This window comes from Myotis daubentonii, chromosome 8 (genome assembly GCF_963259705.1).
Source record: "Myotis daubentonii chromosome 8, mMyoDau2.1, whole genome shotgun sequence".
Taxonomy (NCBI): domain Eukaryota; kingdom Metazoa; phylum Chordata; class Mammalia; order Chiroptera; family Vespertilionidae; genus Myotis; species Myotis daubentonii.
The window spans coordinates 90922264-90942691 of NC_081847.1; the positions used below are offsets into that span (position 1 = coordinate 90922264).

At 45.8% G+C, this 20428-nt stretch overlaps 2 protein-coding genes and 1 long non-coding RNA gene across 8 annotated transcripts in view; 1 reads left to right on the forward strand and 2 right to left on the reverse strand.

Annotated features, from left to right (window-relative positions):
- The window catches only part of DSG2 (desmoglein 2), a 35233-nt gene extending 30163 nt beyond the window's left edge, over positions 1 to 5070 (reverse strand). Inside the window, exon 1 of the mRNA XM_059707408.1 lies at positions 4815 to 5070. Coding sequence (XP_059563391.1) covers positions 4815 to 4853 — 39 coding nt within the window. The 5' untranslated portion in view covers positions 4854 to 5070. The remainder of the gene's footprint in view (positions 1 to 4814) is intronic.
- Positions 1 to 20428, forward strand: part of LOC132240056 (uncharacterized) — a 397852-nt gene that overhangs the window by 60814 nt on the left and 316610 nt on the right. The gene's annotated exons all lie outside the window — the stretch shown is intronic.
- Positions 16507 to 20428, reverse strand: part of DSG3 (desmoglein 3) — a 28983-nt gene continuing 25061 nt past the window's right edge. For all 6 annotated transcript variants that reach the window (XM_059707412.1, XM_059707413.1, XM_059707410.1 and 3 more), the window contains one exon: positions 16507 to 19671. In XM_059707412.1, the coding sequence (XP_059563395.1) occupies positions 19054 to 19671 (618 nt within the window). In that variant the 3' untranslated portion in view covers positions 16507 to 19053. The remainder of the gene's footprint in view (positions 19672 to 20428) is intronic.

Below are 20428 nucleotides of genomic sequence, written 5' to 3' on the forward strand. Positions count from 1 at the left end.
TAGCAGCAGTAGATACACCTGTTCACAGTACAATTGGCTATCATCGAATCCTTGAAATGTAGTTTGATTTTAAAGGCAAAATTGAGGCAACAATCAGAAAATCTCTTCCTTGAGTGCCCTCTTGAGCAGTTGGGCAAAGCCTATGGATCCCCTGTCAGAATAAAGTTTTTAAATCGAATAACAAATTAACTCAATTATATCAAAATAATTATCAGAATTTTGAAAAACCCACCATATTTGTGATGCAGTAATATTATATTTCATTACCAATGCATTAAATAATGTCTAGTAGAAAGTTTATTAGTGATGAGAATAAATGGCATTTTGAGATAACTACAGTATGATGTCAACATTTTTGTGACTTCTCAGGTACTGTTAATGCTATTGCAATGTCTTTCCTACATTCATAATTTAAAGAAAGGCTCAATTTCAGTTAGCAGTTAGTGAAAATAGGTATGTAACTTATTCCCAGCCATGTCTAGGGACCCTCTGAATTTTACCTATGGGCAGGAGTAGGTAGATCCTAGGTAAAGAACTCTTGAGAAGATTCTCTGCTTTTATTCACAAATTCTCTCATTTTTTTTCATTTAGGTGGAATTGGCTTAAATCATTGTGATAACTATGTGGGTATCACCCAACATCTCCTTCTGGTGTGTCTTTCTTTTTCTTTTTTTTTTTTTTTTTTTCTTTTTCTTTAAATATTTTATTTTTAAAAATATTTTTTATTGATTTCAGAGAGGAAGGGAGAGGGAGAAAGAGATAGAAACATCAATGATGAGTGAGAATCATTGATTGGCTGCCTCCTGCACTCCCTCTACTGGGGATCGAGCCTGCAACAGGGGCCTGTGCTCTGACCAGGATTAAACCTGGGACCATTCAGTCCACAGGATGATGCTCTATCCATTGAGCCAAATTGGCTAAGGCTGGTGTGACTTCTGAACTGCAGAGGAAAGCCAAAGCTCACATATCACAGACTCCCTTGCAGCTAAGGTTCTGAATGTGATTATTTAGATTCAGCCACTCAGTACTTCAGGAGGTGGAAGAGAAGGAAGTGAAGCTGGCAAGCATGGATGTGGATATATTTGGGTTTTTGCAGCAGCCTTAGTGCCCACCGCTAGATTCCTGGGTGCCAAGAGGCAGAGTACAGGTACATTTAGTTGGTGTGGATCCTAGCAGTTGTCACATGGTTCTGTGAGCTGCAGCAATAGCATCCTAATCATGGAAGCTTCCAGACTGCCAGAATGGCAGTGTTTCCTGTTCACAGGAGAGGCGGCCCCTCCCTGTGTGGCTTTGACGTCTTTACTGATAACACAAACTGTGGTCTGTTTCCTCAATCTTTCCTACACTTATGCAATCAATTTACTGTCCTGGAATAAACCTCTTCTTGCCTTAACTAGCTAGACTAGAGTGACTTCTGTTATCTGCAACTGAACTCTGACCCATACAGACTATAATTGCTATTCTCTCCTATGAAAAAAATCCTGTTTCCTTAAGAACTACTTCTGTCTGATGAGCTGCTTTCCATTCTTTACCAAAGACTACCCAGATGGCCCCTGGCTTGCAATGTCGACTTAATGATGGTGCAAATGCGGTAAGCATTCAGGAGAAACCATACGTCACATTCTGAATTTGGATCTTTTCCAGGCGAGCAATACCTGATAGATACTCCTTTGTGATTCTGGGCGGCAACCGTGAGCTGCATCGCCCCGTCAGCCACAGGATCACAAAGGTCACCAACTGATACTCTACAGTCATGCACCCCATAACGATGCTTTGGTCAACAATGGGCCACACATATGTGACGGTGGTTTCGATGGATTATAAGCAAAAAGTCTGTGATGTTGAAAGGACAGGCTGGAACTGACTTCTGTGTTGAATTCCCTGTGAGCTCTGGGTGTTTAAGCAGAAGAGGCGGCTCAGCCTGCCGTCTGCCTGTGATGTGCACACACTCACTTCTCTCCCCTCCACCTCCCTTTCTCTCTCTTTCCTCCCAGTCTGTTCCTCCCTCTCTCTCCTCCCCTCTCCCTTTTATGATTTCTCATCTCAGGCTTAGTCTCTGGGTCTCTGCTCTCCCTTCCGTCCCTCCTCCCTCCTCATGTCTATTTCCTCGCCAAAAGCCTCTCCCTTCGCGGCCCTCCTCGGACCGCAAAGCACACATAGACATTGTTTTTCGCGCTGTTTTTATTGCGTCCCTTTACAAAGACAGTACAAAAAGTCATGTGGATGTGCCTTTCCTGTGTTTACATGGACAGATGCCGTGGGATTACAGCTGCTTCCGCACTCAGCACAGTGACATGCTGCACAGGTGAGGAGTCTTGGAGCAACCGGCTATCCCGGTGATTTCCCACCTTTTTCAGCTCATGGCGCATGAACTAATTACTGGAATTCTGCGGCCCTCCCAAATAAATAGTTTTTCGATTTGACACGCAAAAAAGTATAATTTGATTCATTCACACCCGACGGCTATTGTTGCGTTGGCTGTTGCCATTTTTTTTTTTTACTTGACAATCTAAGGGAAAAGAGACCAGTGCCCATGACTCAATAGTCAGGTAGTGCATGTTTTAAACATCCTGGTGGCTCAGCAGTGTGCCTCTAGTGGCACCCCACAGCGGCGGACAATTGCTGGGCCCTTACCCCAGGAGTGCAGTCGGCCCTCCCCGCGCAGGGTTGTGGACGTGCGCCTCTGAGGTTTGCGCAATGACGATATTGCCTAACAACACATTTCTCGGAGCGTCCACCCGGCGGTAAGTGCAGCATGACTGTGCCAGCAGTGTTTTAGATGGTGTGTTCCGTGGCGGTGTATCCCATAATGTCTATGAAATGCCTAGCTCTGTCTCATTCTGGTAAGAAAAAGGAACTGGAGATGAAACTCAAGATAACTGCCCAACTGGACACTAATCTGGGTGTGCTGAGCGCATGGAAGGCAGGCGAGGCTAACCTGGGCCGCGCAGGAGGTTAGGTGGAGTAAGTGCATTTCCGACCTACGAGACTAAACATACGAGGAGGTTACCGGGACTGAGCCCCACCAGGAGCCGAGGAGCATTTTCCTGTCCTTCCAACTTGAGGTACATGGGGGGAAGGCTGAACTGCCCACTTGGACCAAAAATGGACATTCACATTCATATCACAAAATGTTCTGTAGAAATACGAAGGCCTGCCGGAATTCTGCCCCGCTCCAGTCAGTTACAATCACTTTCAGAGGAACAATGATCGCCAAATTAAAGTAAAAAATGCTAAATTGCCAATGTAAAAAATATGCTTAAATTATTTATTTCTCTGTCGCTGTTTGAATTGGCCTGCTTGTCATACCACGGGGGATAAAGGTGGCTTCTTTTCCTACATGAAAGGAATTAAATAGGAACTCTCAAAGGGCGCCAGGTGCTACGTTGCTAGGGATTTGTTCTGCTCTGCCCGGAAGTATCACCACGAGGGAATTACTTGCTCTGTTCTTCCGGGGGTCAAAACAAACCCTCTAAATTATGTCTTAGAAAAGCTTTAGTAACAACATGAACTTGAGCTGAAAATTACTTCAATGACTTGGGCAAAACAAGATGGATAAATAGGACATGAAGGTAAGCTGGTGCGGCCGGCTCGGGGTCCGAGCTGCCATGCTGCTGTGAGCTGACTGGAGGCCCTCCTCTCTGTATATACTTCCTGTTGGGTTGTATGTCTAGCTACATTATCACTATATAAAAACCCATTTAGCAAAGTCCTATAAACCAGACACATTTCTAAATTATGCGCAAGTCCATTAACAAAGAGAAACGAATATAGTTTAAAACCCAATAGGCGCATTGAAACCAAGCATAAGACAGGCAGACGTAGCATTGAACACCGTTTTCCAACGGCTGAAACCCTTTCTTTTTAACATTAAGCCCTGGCCGGTTTGGCCCAGTGGATGGAGCATGGGCAGAGGATCCCGGGTTCCATTCCAGTCAAGGGAACATACCTTGGTTGCAGGCTCATCCCTGGGGGAAGAGGGGGAGGTTGGCGGAAGGGGAGGCAATCAATCCATGTGTCTCTCCTCCCTCATTGATGTTTCTGTTCCCTTCCTCTCTCTCTCAAAATCAATGGGAAACTATCCTGGGGGAGGACTAACAGCAGGAAGATTAAGCTCCGAAAACCCCATTTGGCTGTGGCTCGACACTGGATTTTCTGTAACCCTTTAAAATGACCCAAATCTTAGCAATATTATATGATTTTTCATACTAGGAAATGGTTTGAAAACACCAACTTTGCGACCTTAAGTTTGATAAGTTAAAACTAACCTTGGGTGGGTGGTTTTGAAAGTGGTTATACAAGTAATCAACAAAAGCTTGGTAAGAAACGTTTCTGAAGTACGTTTGGCCTGGCTGTCGCTGCCATCTAAGAATCCCGGTGTCCCGTGTCCCGGCCTCCGCCCGGCCGCGCCCAGGGCGCCTAGGGGTCGGGAACTGGAGCTGAGCCGGCGGGGGGGCCGCCTCCCTCTGCCTCCGGGTCCCGCCGGAGACAGAACAAAGCGCAGCTCCCCGGGCAGGTGCGCCCGCTCCCGGCCCTCTGCACCCCCCGATCGCAGCACCGAAGGGCGCGGGGCTGGGGCCCGGCCAGCACCCAGCGGCGGGCGGGCTGCAGCGCGTGTTCCGCCGCCCCGGGGCCCGAGCGCGCCGCCGCCTGCCCGGCCTTCCCCCGCTCCGGGCGCCCACAGGAGCACCCGGCGGGCGGGGCGGCTCGGGCAGCGGGCGGGTCGGGGCCCAGCCAGCGCCCTCGGGTGCCCAGGCCTGCCCGGTGCCCTTGGGTGCCCAGGCCTGCCCGCTCCCCGCCGTTGGCGCACTTACCAGGAGGAGCAGCAGGGCGCCCTCCGCGCGCAGCGCCATCGCCGGTCCCCTCCGCGCCCTCGCCTCGGGCCGCTGGTCCCGCTCCTCCAGTTCTGCACTGGCTCCTCCTTGTCCCGCCCGAGGGCCGCCCTGGTCGGTGAGCGGGTGGTCGGAGCTCCCCGCCCCGGTGGGAGTTCCCGCAGGAGGGATGGGCGGTGACGACGGCCTGTCGCTCACGCACCTGGGGCCCGGACGTCCCCGGTTGGGGACTTTGGGCGGCAGGCCCCGCCCCGCTGTCCTCTCCTTCCCACCCCTCCTCCCAGAGCGCTGGACGCAGGGCCACCGGCAGGGCTGGGCCACCCGCAGACCCGCCTCGTCCAGGGAGGACCCGTGCGTCCTGCGTCCTGCGAGGCCGCTCTGTGCGTGTGCGTGGGGCCTGAGCTCCGGAGGCAGGAGGTGGCGGGAAGGAAGGGGAGCGCCGTGGGAACCCGGTCCTCACTGCCCACCTGGGGAGCCCGGGCCCTGGAGCAGGACTTCAGGCGCCGGCCTCCGCCAAGGCTTCTCCCCTCTCGCCAAGGCCCGGTAGTAGGTTTGCGTCTTACCTGGCTCTGGGAGAAACAGAAGAATCGCACATGGTCTAAAGGGACAGTCCTGGGACCCCTGGTGAACTAGATTCCATCAGGAGAGAGCTCTAGAGGTGATAAGGGAAAGGTACACTTTTCCACATGGTTTACAAAATCCCTTACACAAAGCCTAACTAACTTAGAGGTCCGAATCCTCCACCTGGACACCCTTCTGTGCCTCAGTTTCCAGAACGGTCCCATTGGATTCATAGTGCCCAACACATAGGCTTGTTCTAAAGGTGAAATCAGAAAATCCGTGTGAAGCATTCTGCGAGGCCTAGCACATAAGGGTGCAATAAATGGCGGTGTAGTATGACAGTAATTATTGCAAGTGTACATGTTAATTTGAACTCTTCCTGAAAAACAGAAATACTAGCATCAGCAACAGATGAGGAAACTTCTAAGAAAGGTTAACTATTGGTGTTGGAGTAATGGAAGAGCCCATAAAGTTATAAAGGATTGATTTGCTACTAGAAAATTTGGCCAAAATGGCAGAGTTCCTTCTGTGGTTGGAGGTGCCTTCATCTCCCCTTGCCCAGGCCCCCTCCCTCCCTCTCCCCAGTTCTGATTTTGCCACTTTGCCAGATCCAGTGCAGTAGCCATCACCTCTTTCGTTCCTTTCAAGGTTTAGTTTGTTCCTGTTCATTGAGCATTTAATTTTGTTGGAAATGCAAACATAAATGTTTCTTATTCAAAGAAACAAAAGTAGATCTTTATGAAATAGATCTTATATTAGGAAATAATATAACTAACTACTATAAACTATTATAAATGCAGTGGTAGAAATATATGCAGGGTGTAATGTGATCATAGAGAAGGGAGTCCTTTGCCACACTTTGAACCATGAGTTAGAGAAATCTCTTTTAGAGTGTGTGTGCAGTGAGCTGATTTTTAAAAGAATAATTGTGAAGGAGACGTTGGGCCTGCCAGGACAGAGTAATTCAGAGCATAGCCGCTGGTGAAGAGTCGGGGGTTTCAGATTTATCCTTAACGAAAGCATGGCTTTCATCCTATTGATACAGAAAGGGAAGCCAGAAGCGAAAGCCTGTGTGTGTGTGTGTGTGTGTGTGTGTGTGTGTGTGTGTGTGAAAATGGAATTTGAGATATTAGAGCAATATCCAAGTAGAAAACCCTAGAAGTAGTTTGAATTGAGGAGAAGACCATTGCAGATCAATTTAGGTGGTAAAATTTTCTATTTTTCTGTCTGTTCTTTCTTAATGCATTTCTTATTCTCTGCCTGCCTGTTAAATGCTTATGCCTTTTGAGTTCTTGCCTTCCTCCTTGGCATCAAGCATGAATCTGTAGCCACTCCCATTGTGCAGAGCTATCACAGCTTCCTCTCCCAAGCCCCAAACATGGGGCACTGCCTTTGGGTATTTCATAGGGGCCTCAAATGACCCTACCCAATTCCTGGGGCTATCACGCTCGCATACTGACAAGAGATTTCCCCGCCCCTCTGTACCGCCCCAGCCCGCTCTTCCTCCTTCCTCCTCTGCCTTGTCAATTTGGCCAACAGGCCAAGAACCTGGGAATCTTCCTCAGCCCTCCTTTTCCCATACTCTCCACATCAATGACTTCCCGTTCCCTCCATTCCTTCCCCTCGGTGACTCTGCTCACGGTGACTCACACACCTGCCTCTAGCAGTCGCTCTGGGGCTGTGGTGATTTCATCCACGTCCGCTACCCCACCCACCCACCCACCCACCCACCCCTCGTTCTCAGGATTGTTAGTACTTTGAAAGCAGAGGTCATAGCACATTCATAGTGGGCACAACCCATTGTATCCAGCACATAGTAGACAATAAAAACTTGCCGAAACCAATTGTAGGGAAAGGTGTCTGGACTTTCCACTGTGGAGAAGTTAATCGTGGCTCTGGTCAGACAGTGTAGGTCTGGGATTGTGTGTGTGCGTGTGTGTACAAGCACAGGTGCCCCCACACGTGTGCCTGTGCTGGTTTTATGTGTGTGTTTTCTCCAACCACGCTGCAGCAGGAGCAGGAGCAGAATAGCAGGTGGTGGGTGTGAGTCAGAGCGGCAGAATGACCTGGCTGACAGGGGAGAGGTGTCACCCAGGATGTACAGGGCGTCGAGGGCGGCAGGAGAGACAGGGCAAAGGTGGAGGAGTTCCGGGGCCGGCTGAGGAGACTGTATCCCATCAGGTGGGATCAGGTGGGGAAATGGGAGAGGGTTGGTCTTCTCTGTAACCCGGAGAAGGGTGGCCTCTGGCAATAACAGGGTGAGGAAAACTTTGTTGCCGTCCTGAGCTGGAATGTACAGAGTAGGACCTAGAGCCCAGCAGACCGAGAGCCCCATGGTCTAACACAGAGACGCCAGCACCTTCTGAGCGCACTTTGGGGGCAACATCAGGCTGAGCGCACAGCCACAGAGGCGGACGCCCCGAGAGAGAGAGAGAGTGAGGGAGCCGGAGGCCGGCCGTGAGTCACCCAGTGTCTGAGCCCGTCCCCTCGGGCCCCGGTGAGTCAGTGTATGACAGCGGCTGCTGGGAGGCGAAGTCCCTGAATCAAATCCCTAAAGGACATTGTTGGCTCTGTTCGTGGGACAGGGGAGAAGACGCTGCAGTTGCAGAATCGGATTTGGCCCAGCAAGGAAAGCAGAGCTTTTGTTCTTGGACCCGAGCAGAGTGCTGAGCACAGTTTAAGAGATTTTTTCCCAAAACACATCCTGCTGGTTTTCAAAGGTGATAAGACCATAGCCTTGCTGGCAGTATTATCAGAACCTCCGCAAGGCCGCGATGTCCCATCAGAATGCCTCTCCCTCCCACTGACTCACGTTTCAATCCTTTGGCCCGAGGCTCCATGCTGCCTGTGTACTGCTGGAAGGGGGCATGTTATCAGTCTTCACATCGCAGCAGGCTGCTGCTAGTGCCCCGGCCTGCTCCACCCCCGCCTTTGCACTCTCGGCTTCTCTACCCGAGAACCTCTGTCCAGATGTGTACACACGTGACTCCCTCGCTCTTAGCTTTTCTGCCCCTCAAATACCACCTTATCCGTGAGGCCTTCTCTGGCCACCCCTTTAAAACCTGCGATTGCTCCCACCCCAGAGCTCCCCACCCTCTGTCCCTGCTTCCTTGTTCTTGGCACCTCACAGCCTAAGGACTGTGCAGTTACTTATGTATTATCTGTTGCCATTCACCAGAATGTCAGTCTCACGAGGGCTGTGCTTTCTCTGTGAGCTGCTAGGCCTCCAGCAGGACCTGACCCATTGGGGGTTCTTGGTGGCCACTATCTGAAAGTGTGAATGAGTGAACAAGTGAGTACGTTTTCAAGGTTATTTTGGAGGGTGGGGTGTGTGTGTGTGTGTGTGTGTGTGTGTGTGTGTGTGTGTGTTTAAAATGAGGGTAAAGATCCAGAGACTATTATATTCCTGGAAGGATGTGAGTAAATGTCCCCAGACTGAGTGGGGGTGCGCTGGGAGGCCTCGTCTACTATGGACAACGCCCCCTGCCTCCCCACTTTGTCAGATGGGTTTCGCTAGGACCTCCTGCACAGCACAAAGTGAGAGGAGTTCAGAGAACAAGGGAGAACTTTGCGGTGTCCCTCCTCTTCTTTAAGACTCCTCTCTTCACAGGGGGGCAAAGTGCGAAACCATAAGCCATATGGGAAACCCCTTTCCCTCTGCAGTGAACAAAGACAGCATTCATGAGGGCAGCAAGACACTGGGGATGTGGACTTGGTTTTCCCAACTCCATTTTCTGAAAACACTTCAGAATGCGTCTCTGGCTTTGGTTTCACCCTCGGATTTGTTTATGGGAATTCCTGGGAAGATAAGGGAGATAGCAGAGGCTGGGGAAGGGACTGGAATTCAGGGCCTGCAGGACAGGGTTTGTGGGTTGATGGCAGGAGAGTTTACACAGAGTGTCAGACAGAAACTGTAGCCCTGACCCAATGTGACTAATGACCTCAGGGAGACACAGAAAAGCCCCTCAGAAGACAGAAAAGACGGCTGGTTTCTTGGCAGCTACTTCATTTGCACGTAGACAAGTGACCTTTTTAAGGTTAATGAAAAAGTAAACTAGAGGCAATGCCATAGCTTTGGAGAGCAAACATGGAGGTAGAAATACCAGCTCTAAATATCCCTTCAGAATGACCCAGACCAATGGCTTTCGCAGAGAGAAGCAGAATCTCAAAAACAAATAATTTCCATTTTAAGGTAAAAACAAGGATTCAAAGATATGAAATCACTCATTTTAATTGACTTCCGAAATTAATCTTGTTGGTGGTGATTTTTATTTCCGTACCATACCATGTAGTAATTTGTTAATCAATTTGTGAGTTATTTACGGTACTTGTTAAAATGATTAGAGCACATTAAAGTAATTCAATAATGATGTTACTTACTCACATGTTGGACATTTCCTTGGGTGGAGATACAGGGTGGATTCTAGTTTGGAAGGGGAACAGAGCGAACTTGGCCATGGGGGGCATGACCTTGGCCACAGGGAGGCATGACCTTGTGGATGCGTCTGTCACAGGTGCCCTGCACAAAACATATTGAGAATCACCGCTTTGAAGGACACACTTGGAAGAGCCGTGCTGCCCCCAAGTTATAATATTGTTATTCTTGGACCCCAAATTAGATATTATGAATGGCAAGTTATTTCTGTGTACTAACTTTACTTTTGTTTCCAAAGTAACCGAAACTCTTTTCACATGATAAATAAGAATTAATGGACTCAGTTGCACCTACACACCCAGAGAATCAGAGATCTAAGGCCGTTTGCAGATATGAAGAGAATCAAAATGTCTCTAGTATCTGAGCATTTCAGGAAAATGTCTGCTTTTAAACCTGTTTTGTTTGTACTGTAAATGTTTTACCTTTTTGTTTCTGCAGTGGGTCTACTTTGAGTTTCATTACCTCATCTAGTTCCTATTTAAAAAAGATATTTTATTACATAGAAATATGTTCAAACATTAAGCAAACCTGTTAAGCAGAACTTTGATACATAGAAGGTTGTGGGGGCAGAAAAATAGTTTGCCTTCTCCCCTTCAAAGCTGGAAAATTCTTTTCCTCCCTTAGACAGTGGGGAAAATTTTCCCCTGGTGATTTAGTTTTAACGATCCCAGTGACTCTTACCGGCTTGCCTGAGGACAGCTGTGTTTAAAGATTTTTAAAAAATCGTAATGATAATCACTATATGCCTTGAAAGCAGACTTATTTTTCTAGGCGATTTTCTGTGAATTTACTGTAACTTTTTCCCTCCCAGCTGGATCTGAATAACATCACACCTCTGGAGAGTCACACCGGTTTCATGCCGAGTCAGGACAATAAAGGTAAGTCAGTCAACGGTGACTTCTTGTGACCGATTCTCACGGGTATGAAAGAGGAGGGGCGCGTGTCATTGTGTGTCTGTCTGAGCTGTAGGATTAGAACACTCGGATGAAGTAATCAGTGAATCTGATGAGCACACAACACGTTAAGCAGAGCAGTGTTCCTGGGAAGACAGCCTTGAACAAAGTAAAATCCGTGTGATGGTGCATGTGAAGGGTTGCTTTCTGGTCCATAGAAGTGCATTGTGAGCCTCCATTGTTTGGCTCTGTGGGGAAGCTAAGCCTCAGAATTTTCAATAATTGGCCGCTGAAGTTCAGAGTATGGTTTATTGTTCTCCATACCTTGGATTTCCACCTCAGAGGTATGAATAAGCCATTTAACACAAAAAAAAAATTCAAGGAAGACTGTGGCTTCGTGGCTTTCAGGGTAACAAGATGGTGGAAGTTCGCTAGATTGTTTTACTTATTTTTACTTCTTAGAGACCAAATACAGTAGGTGATGTGGTCAGAATGGGAAACCTGAGTCCCAGGTGTGCTCTGAGGTCCTACGTGGACAGAGGATACATATGTGGTCTGAGGGACACTGGACAGTGTCTGTACACAAAACACTCGGCCTCCTGACCTATCACCTAATGATAGTGCAATTTCACTTTGTTTTCTGAGTCAATAGATATTTTATAAATACTAGAGATATTTACTCCGGGGAGGAGTAACAGAGTGCTCGGTGTGATTTATACTTTACTGTGAATTAATATATCAAACAATTTAAAGATGCATCAGCTAGTTATGCTCAGATGTTTAAAGGAGGCAGGAGGTAATGGTTATGAAAACATCAAGCACATCACGTTCTAGAAATAAGGTAAAAACACATGCAAAGGTAAAGGCAAACTTCACTTGCTTCCCTTTTACGTTGGGTTAACCAGCTTTTGCAAATAAAACTCTTTTCACTTGGCCAGCAACTTGGCTCCACAAACTGCACAGAAACTGAACAGCAGCATAGCCATTTAGTGTGTGTATGTGCAGTAATTGCTATTCCAGGAGCATTACCTAATGTATGTGTCCTACTGAAGGTGAGGTCAGTAGCATCATTCCTTTCATGCTCATGTTCAACTAATCTTACCCCACCCCACCCCACCCTACCCCACCCCACCCCACCCCACCCACCTGGCTGTCCTATTCTGCTTGGTGGAAAGAATATAATTAGAATTTTAGGGAAAAAGCCTCCACTCTGCCCGTTTCCAAGGAAGCTCCACGGAAAACTGCAGTGGCGATTCTCATGAGCTTGGCTGCTCATCTCTATTTGCCTGTGTATTCAGAGGAATTCCAGTGCAGGACAGACTAGATGGAACACGCCTGTGGCTAAGGCAAAAGATTAGCGAGCAAGAAATATTACAGCCATAGTTTAGAGTTGCAGAACGAGAATTAGCGAAGTCAATTCCTGACTCTGCCTTTGATCAGCAAGTTCCTTTTCAGCCTTTTTTTTTTTTTTAAGCATCTGTACAGTAAGACTTTGGATTAGATCATGTTTTGAGTTCGTATGGTTTCAGTGGCTTGGCTGTCAGCACTCTTGAGTTGAGTTCATTTTGAGGATTTAAATTATAAATGACAAGGATGTGCAAAGAGGTTAAATTGCCCAAAGACACACAGCTCGTAAGTGGGGAGCTGTGATTTGAACTCGAGTAGTTTGTCTCCAAAGCCTGAACTCTTAGCCATTAACTTAAAACACAGAATTGAAAAACCAAATGAAACCATTTCAAGTTTACCTTTTGTTAACCATTAACATATGTATAACATACCATTATTTTTGGTTGACTAATAGATAGAATGAGATTTAAAAATTTTCTCTCAGAGCCCTAACCAGTTTGGCTCAGTGGATAGAGCATCGGCCTGCGGACTAAAGGGTCCCAGGTTCGATTCCGGTCAAGGGCGTGTACCTTGGTTGCCGGCACATCCCCAGTAGGGGGAGTGCAGGAGGCAGCTGGTTGATGTTTCTCTCTCATCGATGTTTCTAACTCTCTATTCCTCTCCCTTCCTCTCTGTAAAAAAAATCAATAAAATATATTTTTTAAAAATTTTTTCCCTTAGGTCCTCCTGTAGTAGTTTTGATTTTCTGCAAACTTTAGCAGGTTTTCTTTGCCTGATAACTCATTGTTTCCTATGAAAATATCCAACAGCATCTCCTGACTTGTTCTTTCAGTGGAAACATCCCAGTCTAGCCACAGCTGGCTGGCTGAGTTAGCAACAGCATGCGCTGGCTTGCCCTGCAGGCCCTGCGAGTCTTTGTTGCTGGGAGAAGGCCTCCTGTCAGCTGGGCAGCACAGACCTTTGTTTGCATCTTTAAAAAGATATTCACAGGCCAGCACAAAGAGGGACAGTTCTAGGGTCGAAGAAAGGCAACAGAAAGAGTGGCAGGTTAGAAAACCAACTGGGAGTTCTGCTATGAGCAGCCATACAGTATCTTCTGAGGAAATTCCCATAGCAATTCATTACAGCTGAGAAGCAGAGGGAAGACGCAGAAGAAGAAATATAATCAGAACCTATTAGACTAAGGGTTTATCACACATTAATTTTTTGACATACAGACAAAAGGTTGTCCATATTAATATAGGCAACTTGACGAGATTGGTGACAAGTATGTACCCAGAAATCACCACCACAATTCATGCCATAAACCTATTCATCACCTCCAAGAGTTTCCTTACACCATCTTATTGTTGTTATTATTTTTATGATAAGAGTACTTAACATAAGATTTACCCTCTTAGCAAAATTTTAAGTATATAACATAATATGATTAACTGTAGGCTCTGTGCTATACAGTAGATCTCTGGGACTTACTCATCTTGTATAACCAAATCTTTGTACCCTTTCACTAATACTTCCATTTTCTGTTACACATTTTTTTTTCCCACTAATCAAAAGTTGATTAGTAAAAATATGGATGAGAATAAGTAAAAGTTTGGTCAAACAAGACATCTTCATTCTGCTATACCTAAGAAAGGTGACAAATCCAGGCGATTCTTCTCTTTTGAATAATAAATTTAGAGAGCCAACTTCATGCATGTATGTCCAGTCCATGGAGCTGATGATAGGAAGACCCTGCTTCAGCTAAGCCAAGGGACATGGTTGCCTGAGGCAAATGTGTGTGCGAGTCAGTTGGACAAGGGGAGATGTAATTGGAGTCAATCTCACATTTTGTGTTTAGATACTCATTTCTGGCTTAGTAAAAATGCCGCCTTGCAGGAGAGAAAACCATGTCATTATATCAGCTAAGTAAGTATGGGATTACCTGCTTGTGTACTGCTTTATACTTTAGAAAGCTTTTTGCAGTCTCCTCTTGATTAGGAAACCATATAAATGCTTCCTGCGCCCTCTGAGAAATGAGGACATACGTATTTTTTCCATACCAGGGTTTTGCTTATATTATCATGATCTGGTGTTCTGTGTTTTCACATGAAATTTTTTGCTTGCTAATTTAATAATGAAAAATTCAGCACACAGAAAACAGCAGAGATGTTCTGAGGTATAAAATTAACCATTTGTACGCCATAATCATCTATAGATGCAATTAAATTCAAAATATTGTGGCGAGGGGATGGTTTCAGTTTTGGATGCGTGGCAGTTAACTGGTTAAAAATACAATGGTCCCATGTACTTCAAGGGAATAAAGGAGGAATGGAGATTGCCACTGGGTGTGCGGATGATTGAATAAATTCGTAATCCCTCACCATTCTAGCCTCGTGCGTCCTCCTTCGGCGACCTAACAGAGATGGCTTTAAGGAGTAGAATAGTTGTCGTGACTGTTAAAAGGTGTTGTTTTTCACAAAGCATGAGAAAACTAGGATGAATGCATCCACTTAAAGTTATTATTTAAAAACAAAACAAAACAAAAAACAAACTAATAGATACAGAGAACAAATCAGTGGTTTCCAGAAGCCAGGGGCAGTGGTGGTGGTGGTGGTGTGGGTAAAGGGGGCCAAAGGGTACAAATTTATTATTCTAGTTATAAAAGAAATAAGCCCTGGGATGTAATGTACAGTGTGGTCACTATAGTTAATAATACTGAGCTGCATATTTGAAAGTTGCTGAGAATAGATCTTAAAACTCCTCATCACAAAAGAAAACATTTTTCTTGTAATTATGTAGGGTGGCGGTTGTTAACTAGATTTATTGTGGTGATCATTTCACAATATTTACGAATACCAAATTTAAAAAAAGTTATGCTTATATCTAGACATTCATATAACCTCTTCTAAAAGTGTACTGTCAAAATAATTCTTAAGGAGTTTACCGAAAAAGATTACATGACTTCTATGTAGCTTGTTTTGTTGTTAAATATGGAAGAGAACTGGACATTGTGCCCTGAAAAATTACCTCACACATACTTGAAAATAGCAGCAAATCATGTACTTGCATTAGTTTAATCCATCTCTCTATCTCTACTTTTTTCTCTCTTTCTTTCTATCTCTCAATATTAGATATTCAGAGAGATATATATAACTGTTTGTTCTCTCTCTATGTACACACACACACACACACATACATACATATATATACACGTGGTTGGGCAAAAGCAGGTTTACAGTTGTAGTAATAATACATAATTAACAAATAATAATATGCAAAGAAACTGTTTCTTGTACTTACAACTGTAAACCTAATTTTGCCAATCCTTGTATATATATGTATATGCCTACATCATATGGCTTCTTTAATCTTTAGAATTATATCTAGATTTCTAATCTTTTACATTTAAAAAAATGATTTTGACTGTTTTCTTTGTATTCTTTCTATATTTTCATGTTCAACTCAAATCTTAGAGCTGAAAATAGATTATTCTGAGAGTAACAATTGTCAGTAGTGCGGAGTAATTATAGTCAGACCTTTACGTTTGTGTCACAGTATTGTACGACCTTGCGGAAGCCACTTTGCTTTTCCGGAGTCTGTTTTCATGGCTGCAATCTGAGGGTTCTTTAAGAATGAAATGAGAACATGTCACTCTCCTGGCCGCCTGGTAGGCAGCCCTGTCTCATTTCTTCCCACTCTGCTAGCTGCATTCATTGACACTTGTTCCTTTAGGCCATCATTCTCTTGAGTTTTAGCTGCATCTGTGTGTGTTTAGATTTTTTGGTTTGTATTTGTAAAAAGAACCAAAAGCCACTGTATTAACGAAAAAGAAAGTAAAGACACCAACCTATCGTGGCCGCGGTCTTGTGGGAGGGATCTCAGCACAGACTGGGCCGGATAAAGCTCAGGAACCTCAGTATTCGTCCTGGAAGGCGTGTCCTGTCTGTCACCTGGAATGCAAATGGTTGTCTTGTTTTCTGACCAGTTATCCCCCTGACACGGAGCCTCCCGGACTGTGTTGTTGAACAAGTGTTAACCCACAAACCTGTGACTCAGTTACTCTCTGTCACCCGGTAAAGGAGCTGAGAAAGTGCCGAGTTGCCAAGAGCAGGAAGGAAAGACCCTGAACGTTCACTTGTTGTTTAATTATTAGTCGCTTTGAAGCTAGTCAGTTGGATATATTCCTTTTACGCTCTTGGTTTTGAAAATTAAGATTTTTATTCTTGACTTTTCTAAGAATAGGAGAAACTGGTGGCATTTACCTACATGGCTTTCATTTTTCCAGAAATTGAGTTGATCATCTGCGTTAAGCCGCCCACTTTCTTCACTCAACATCCATGCCAATCCAGTTTCTGCTTCCCGTACCCCAAGTCCAAGTCCGCATTTAAGAGTGAGGAAGGTCAGTCAGAAGCCAGATCTGAAGTTCTGAAGGGACTCATCCTGTGGCATTTCTTAAAAGAAAGTAAAAGACATAAAATGACAAGCATTTAGTGGGGAGCAATCCCCCGCTGTGGCTAACGCGGTCACCAGAGCCATGTATATTTTTTTCATCATGTTAGGCTGGAAACCTTACCTTTTCTTTATTCCAACCTTTCTCTCGGAGTCACAGAATGCCAAGACTTTTGCCTGAAAGATGATGCTAGATTACCAAACAAATAATAAACGCGCCACAGCCTCCAATTAACCAGAGTTAGCCCTGACCTCACCCAGCACCGTCTGCATCCGCCTGGGGACGGTCCCGGCTCCTGGCATGTCCTTCCTGCCTGGGAGGAGGCGGGATAGGCGTCAGCTGGGAAAATGACAAAAACATAGATGGCAGTCACTTTCTTATCTCATGTTTTTAAGTAACTATTGATTATAGAGAGTAGTTCAGCCTTTAGTGAATGGTTAAGGAAGTACTCATAAGTTTGTCATCAAAAGGTTTTATTATAACGATGTTATACTATTAAAGTTTTAATATATATAGTTGTAAATGGATGATACAGCAAGTAAAAAGACAGTTTAAATTTTTTTTCTGCTTAACACAGTTTTTATTTTTGATGAAAAAATGCAGATACATTTTTTGCTTTGAATTTATTTTACATGGCAAATCAACTTTAGGTCCTCTGAGACAAGGCTGATGTGTTTTCGTCTCAGAGCACACTGAATGGCAGTTATTCCGCTATCGAACCTTTCCTGCTCCGGCATGGTTTCCTCTTCAGTCTCACAAATGCAGCAACATTCCCATATCCCGATAAGTTGGGTTTTAAGAGGCAAAGTTAAAATCCTTTGAGGACCCTGAGTACACTTTTGAACTCAGAATAAGGGTTATTATGACTACTAACTTCTGTATAAACAGAGGCACAGCTCAACATCCCAGAGAAAGCTTCTTTGAGACACAAGAGAAGGGGTGCCCAGTTGTCATAGCAAAGTGACTCCCTCAGGACCCAGCAGGCTGCTCCAAGGGATCAAGTTCCCCTCAACGCAAGCCAAGTGCACTGCAGGCCTTTAAAAGCAGCAGCAGCCTTGTCTGGAAGAACATGCTCCCTGCACTCCTCAGGCTAACCTGGCAGCGCCCTCCTGGGAGTTGTGACATCGGGGAGAGGGGCGCATGCTAGATGTAAGGACATTTGGGGGTCTCTTCCCCCCAAGGTATCCTCAAGACTGCACGCACTCTGCTGGGTGAAAACACGAACACTTTGTTACTTAGCATTCCATCTGGAAAAACAAATATCAGTTTTGAATATGGAAAAAAGATGAGGGAATTTTATAGACAATTAGAGATACTGGAGCTGCATGGTGCCTTGTAGGGACGCAGCCTGCACAGAGACGGCCATAGAAGGGAGGGCGCTCCCTGAGGCTTAGAGGCTGAAGGTCTTGAATGAGCAGAAATGATTTGAAGAACTGCATTGCTATCATGATAACATGAATGAAAGACTATATCCTAAATCTCGACTAACTTAACATTGTTACGTCAAGAGTGAAATTGCTGTAGCTGTTTAATAAAAATAAAAAAAAAAGGGCGAGGCTTGAAAAAAATCGATGTTTCTGGTAATCCCTTTTCATATCCTGTTGAACCTGAAATGCTGCTTATACTACATATTCACAAATGTCATCTCGTGCTATTTTAGTCAGAAGCCCCTTTTGCTCATAAGAAAGCCAGGTTTTGTATTTCCACAAAGTCTGTAGACGTTGTTAACGTAATAAACATCATGACATGTCATATGTAAATCCCATTTACCCACTGGCATTTCAAAAATAAGGAGCATTTTTAACTATTAATACAGGATTTGTTACTAAGAAGTGTGTAGGAAGGAGTTCAGTGTAAAACATTTTCTTTGCATAGATCATTTCAAGATGAATAAAGAAACCCCAGATACTATTTACAACTTACAAACCTTTCTTAAATGTTCTATGATAAAATTGCCTTATTCTTAGAATATGAGGCATATAGTTGTAGCAAGTTTACTGCATAAATTGATAGCCCCTTAGCTTGAGGAAAAGATGCGCTTAGGGTCTCCCAGCACCAAGAAGATGGAAAAAATTCAACTCTGAGTAGCTCTCTTTTCCCCTCCTGAGTAACTCAGGATGCTTTAGCCAACACCTTAGACTTGTACATCATTATTCATGATACAAGAAAAGGCGACAGAGACAAGAACTGGGACTCTTGACTCCAAGGGCTTAATCTCCTAAAAGTGCATTGCATTTTAAAGCGATGGATGCCTTTTTTTGGCGCCGCAAAAGGAGAAGTTCAAAAATTGTTGGGGAATTTTCCTACTGAGTATGTGAAGATTTTTTGAAAAGCCTTAACATTTACTACCACTTGAATAGTATTTGAGAATTAAGAGTGGCAGCATCTTCACTTTGGGGGTATGAACTAGAAAATTCAACTGTAATTCTGATCCATTTATAAGCCTAGCAAGTAGGTGCCCAATGACACCAATACCGAGACTTGCAATGCCGTTACGGATAATTTGGTCCAAATATCTCTATGGGGCCAGCATGCTACTCCAGGTCACTCTGGTCATATCAGACGGGAACAGGGGTCTTCTGTGTAGATCATGTTACACGACCCTCGCAGCTCAGCGGCACCATGTAGGTGGCCATGGCCACTGGCCATGGGACAGATCACTCTTTCTGTCATGACCACATTCTGCATGAGAAGCGGATCCAAGGCCGCGGTGGGGGGCTGCGCGAGGGAGCCAGACGCCGAGTACGTCTCCGTCACCGAATAGCCGCCGTGCTGCAGGGGGTCGGGGATGCAAATGGCCGGCTGGAGGACAGAGCCGGAAGCAGACCAAGCGCAAGCTCCTTGACCGCCCGACGTGGTCTGGCCCCCAGACGGCGCCGAGTGCTGGATCTCTACGGAGTGGCCGCAGGTGCCCGCCCCGGCACCGCTGCCGTGGGCGGGCAGCTGAGACTGTTGGCCCTGGCCATCGAGCCCCAGGCTGATCTCTGCGAGTTGTTTGAATTTCGGGCCCAGCGAGTCCAAGAAGCTCTCATCCAGGTCATCGGCAATGAAGCTGCAGCAGCCCAGGGAGCCCACGGGGGAGTTGGGGCCCCCCAGGCCTTCGTTGTCGTAGATCAGCAAGCAGTCGTTTGCTTCCTGGCCATCGTCTTCCTCTGCGCAGGCAAATGCTTTCTAAAGGTGGAGAAAAGTAGGCAAATGAATTTAAAAAGAGACTCAACAGAAGAATGTAGTGCCATCCCTCCACTCAAGGTCTGATCATGCATGCGTGACTTAAGTAATCCGTGGACATAGACATAGTCTTCGTACCAACAGTCTTAGCAGAAATTATCTGGGGCCTGGAGAGTAGTGTAGTTGACTTTCCCTCAGAATTGAGCCTGGCCGAGGCTCAGGTGTTAATTCTTGGTTAAAGGCACTTACATGGATGTAGGCCTGAAAAACAAATGTGTATGAAGCCTGGAGGTTACTCCCTGGGCCAAGTGTGAGGGCCCAGTGTGTACTTGTGCCCATGCATGTCCTTGTGTTTGGGGGAGGGGACAAGACATCCCACCGTCATCCTCTACACAGCTCCCACCCAGACTGCGGCCTTGGCCTAGACTCCGCAGCCCTCGTGGGAACCTGCCCTTTAACTAGGACCCACACCACCTCAGACTATTCCAAGAGTCCTCTTCCCAAACAAGCCTTCCCTGCCAGGCTAGCCTCAAGCACAGTGCCAGCCTACATTAGCTCGTCTGAGCGCAAGATCCTCCACTTGCCAGTCTGAAACCAAAACTGTATGTGAGATCTGTTCTAATCACACACCACCCAGGAGGCAAACAACCTGCTCCCAGAGTCCTCTCTGTTCTGGTACCCTTGTCCCTTTATGGTTCTGTGCTCATTGGATCTGTGACCACATCCCTTCTTCGCACTTTTATTTTTGGGTCATTGATGC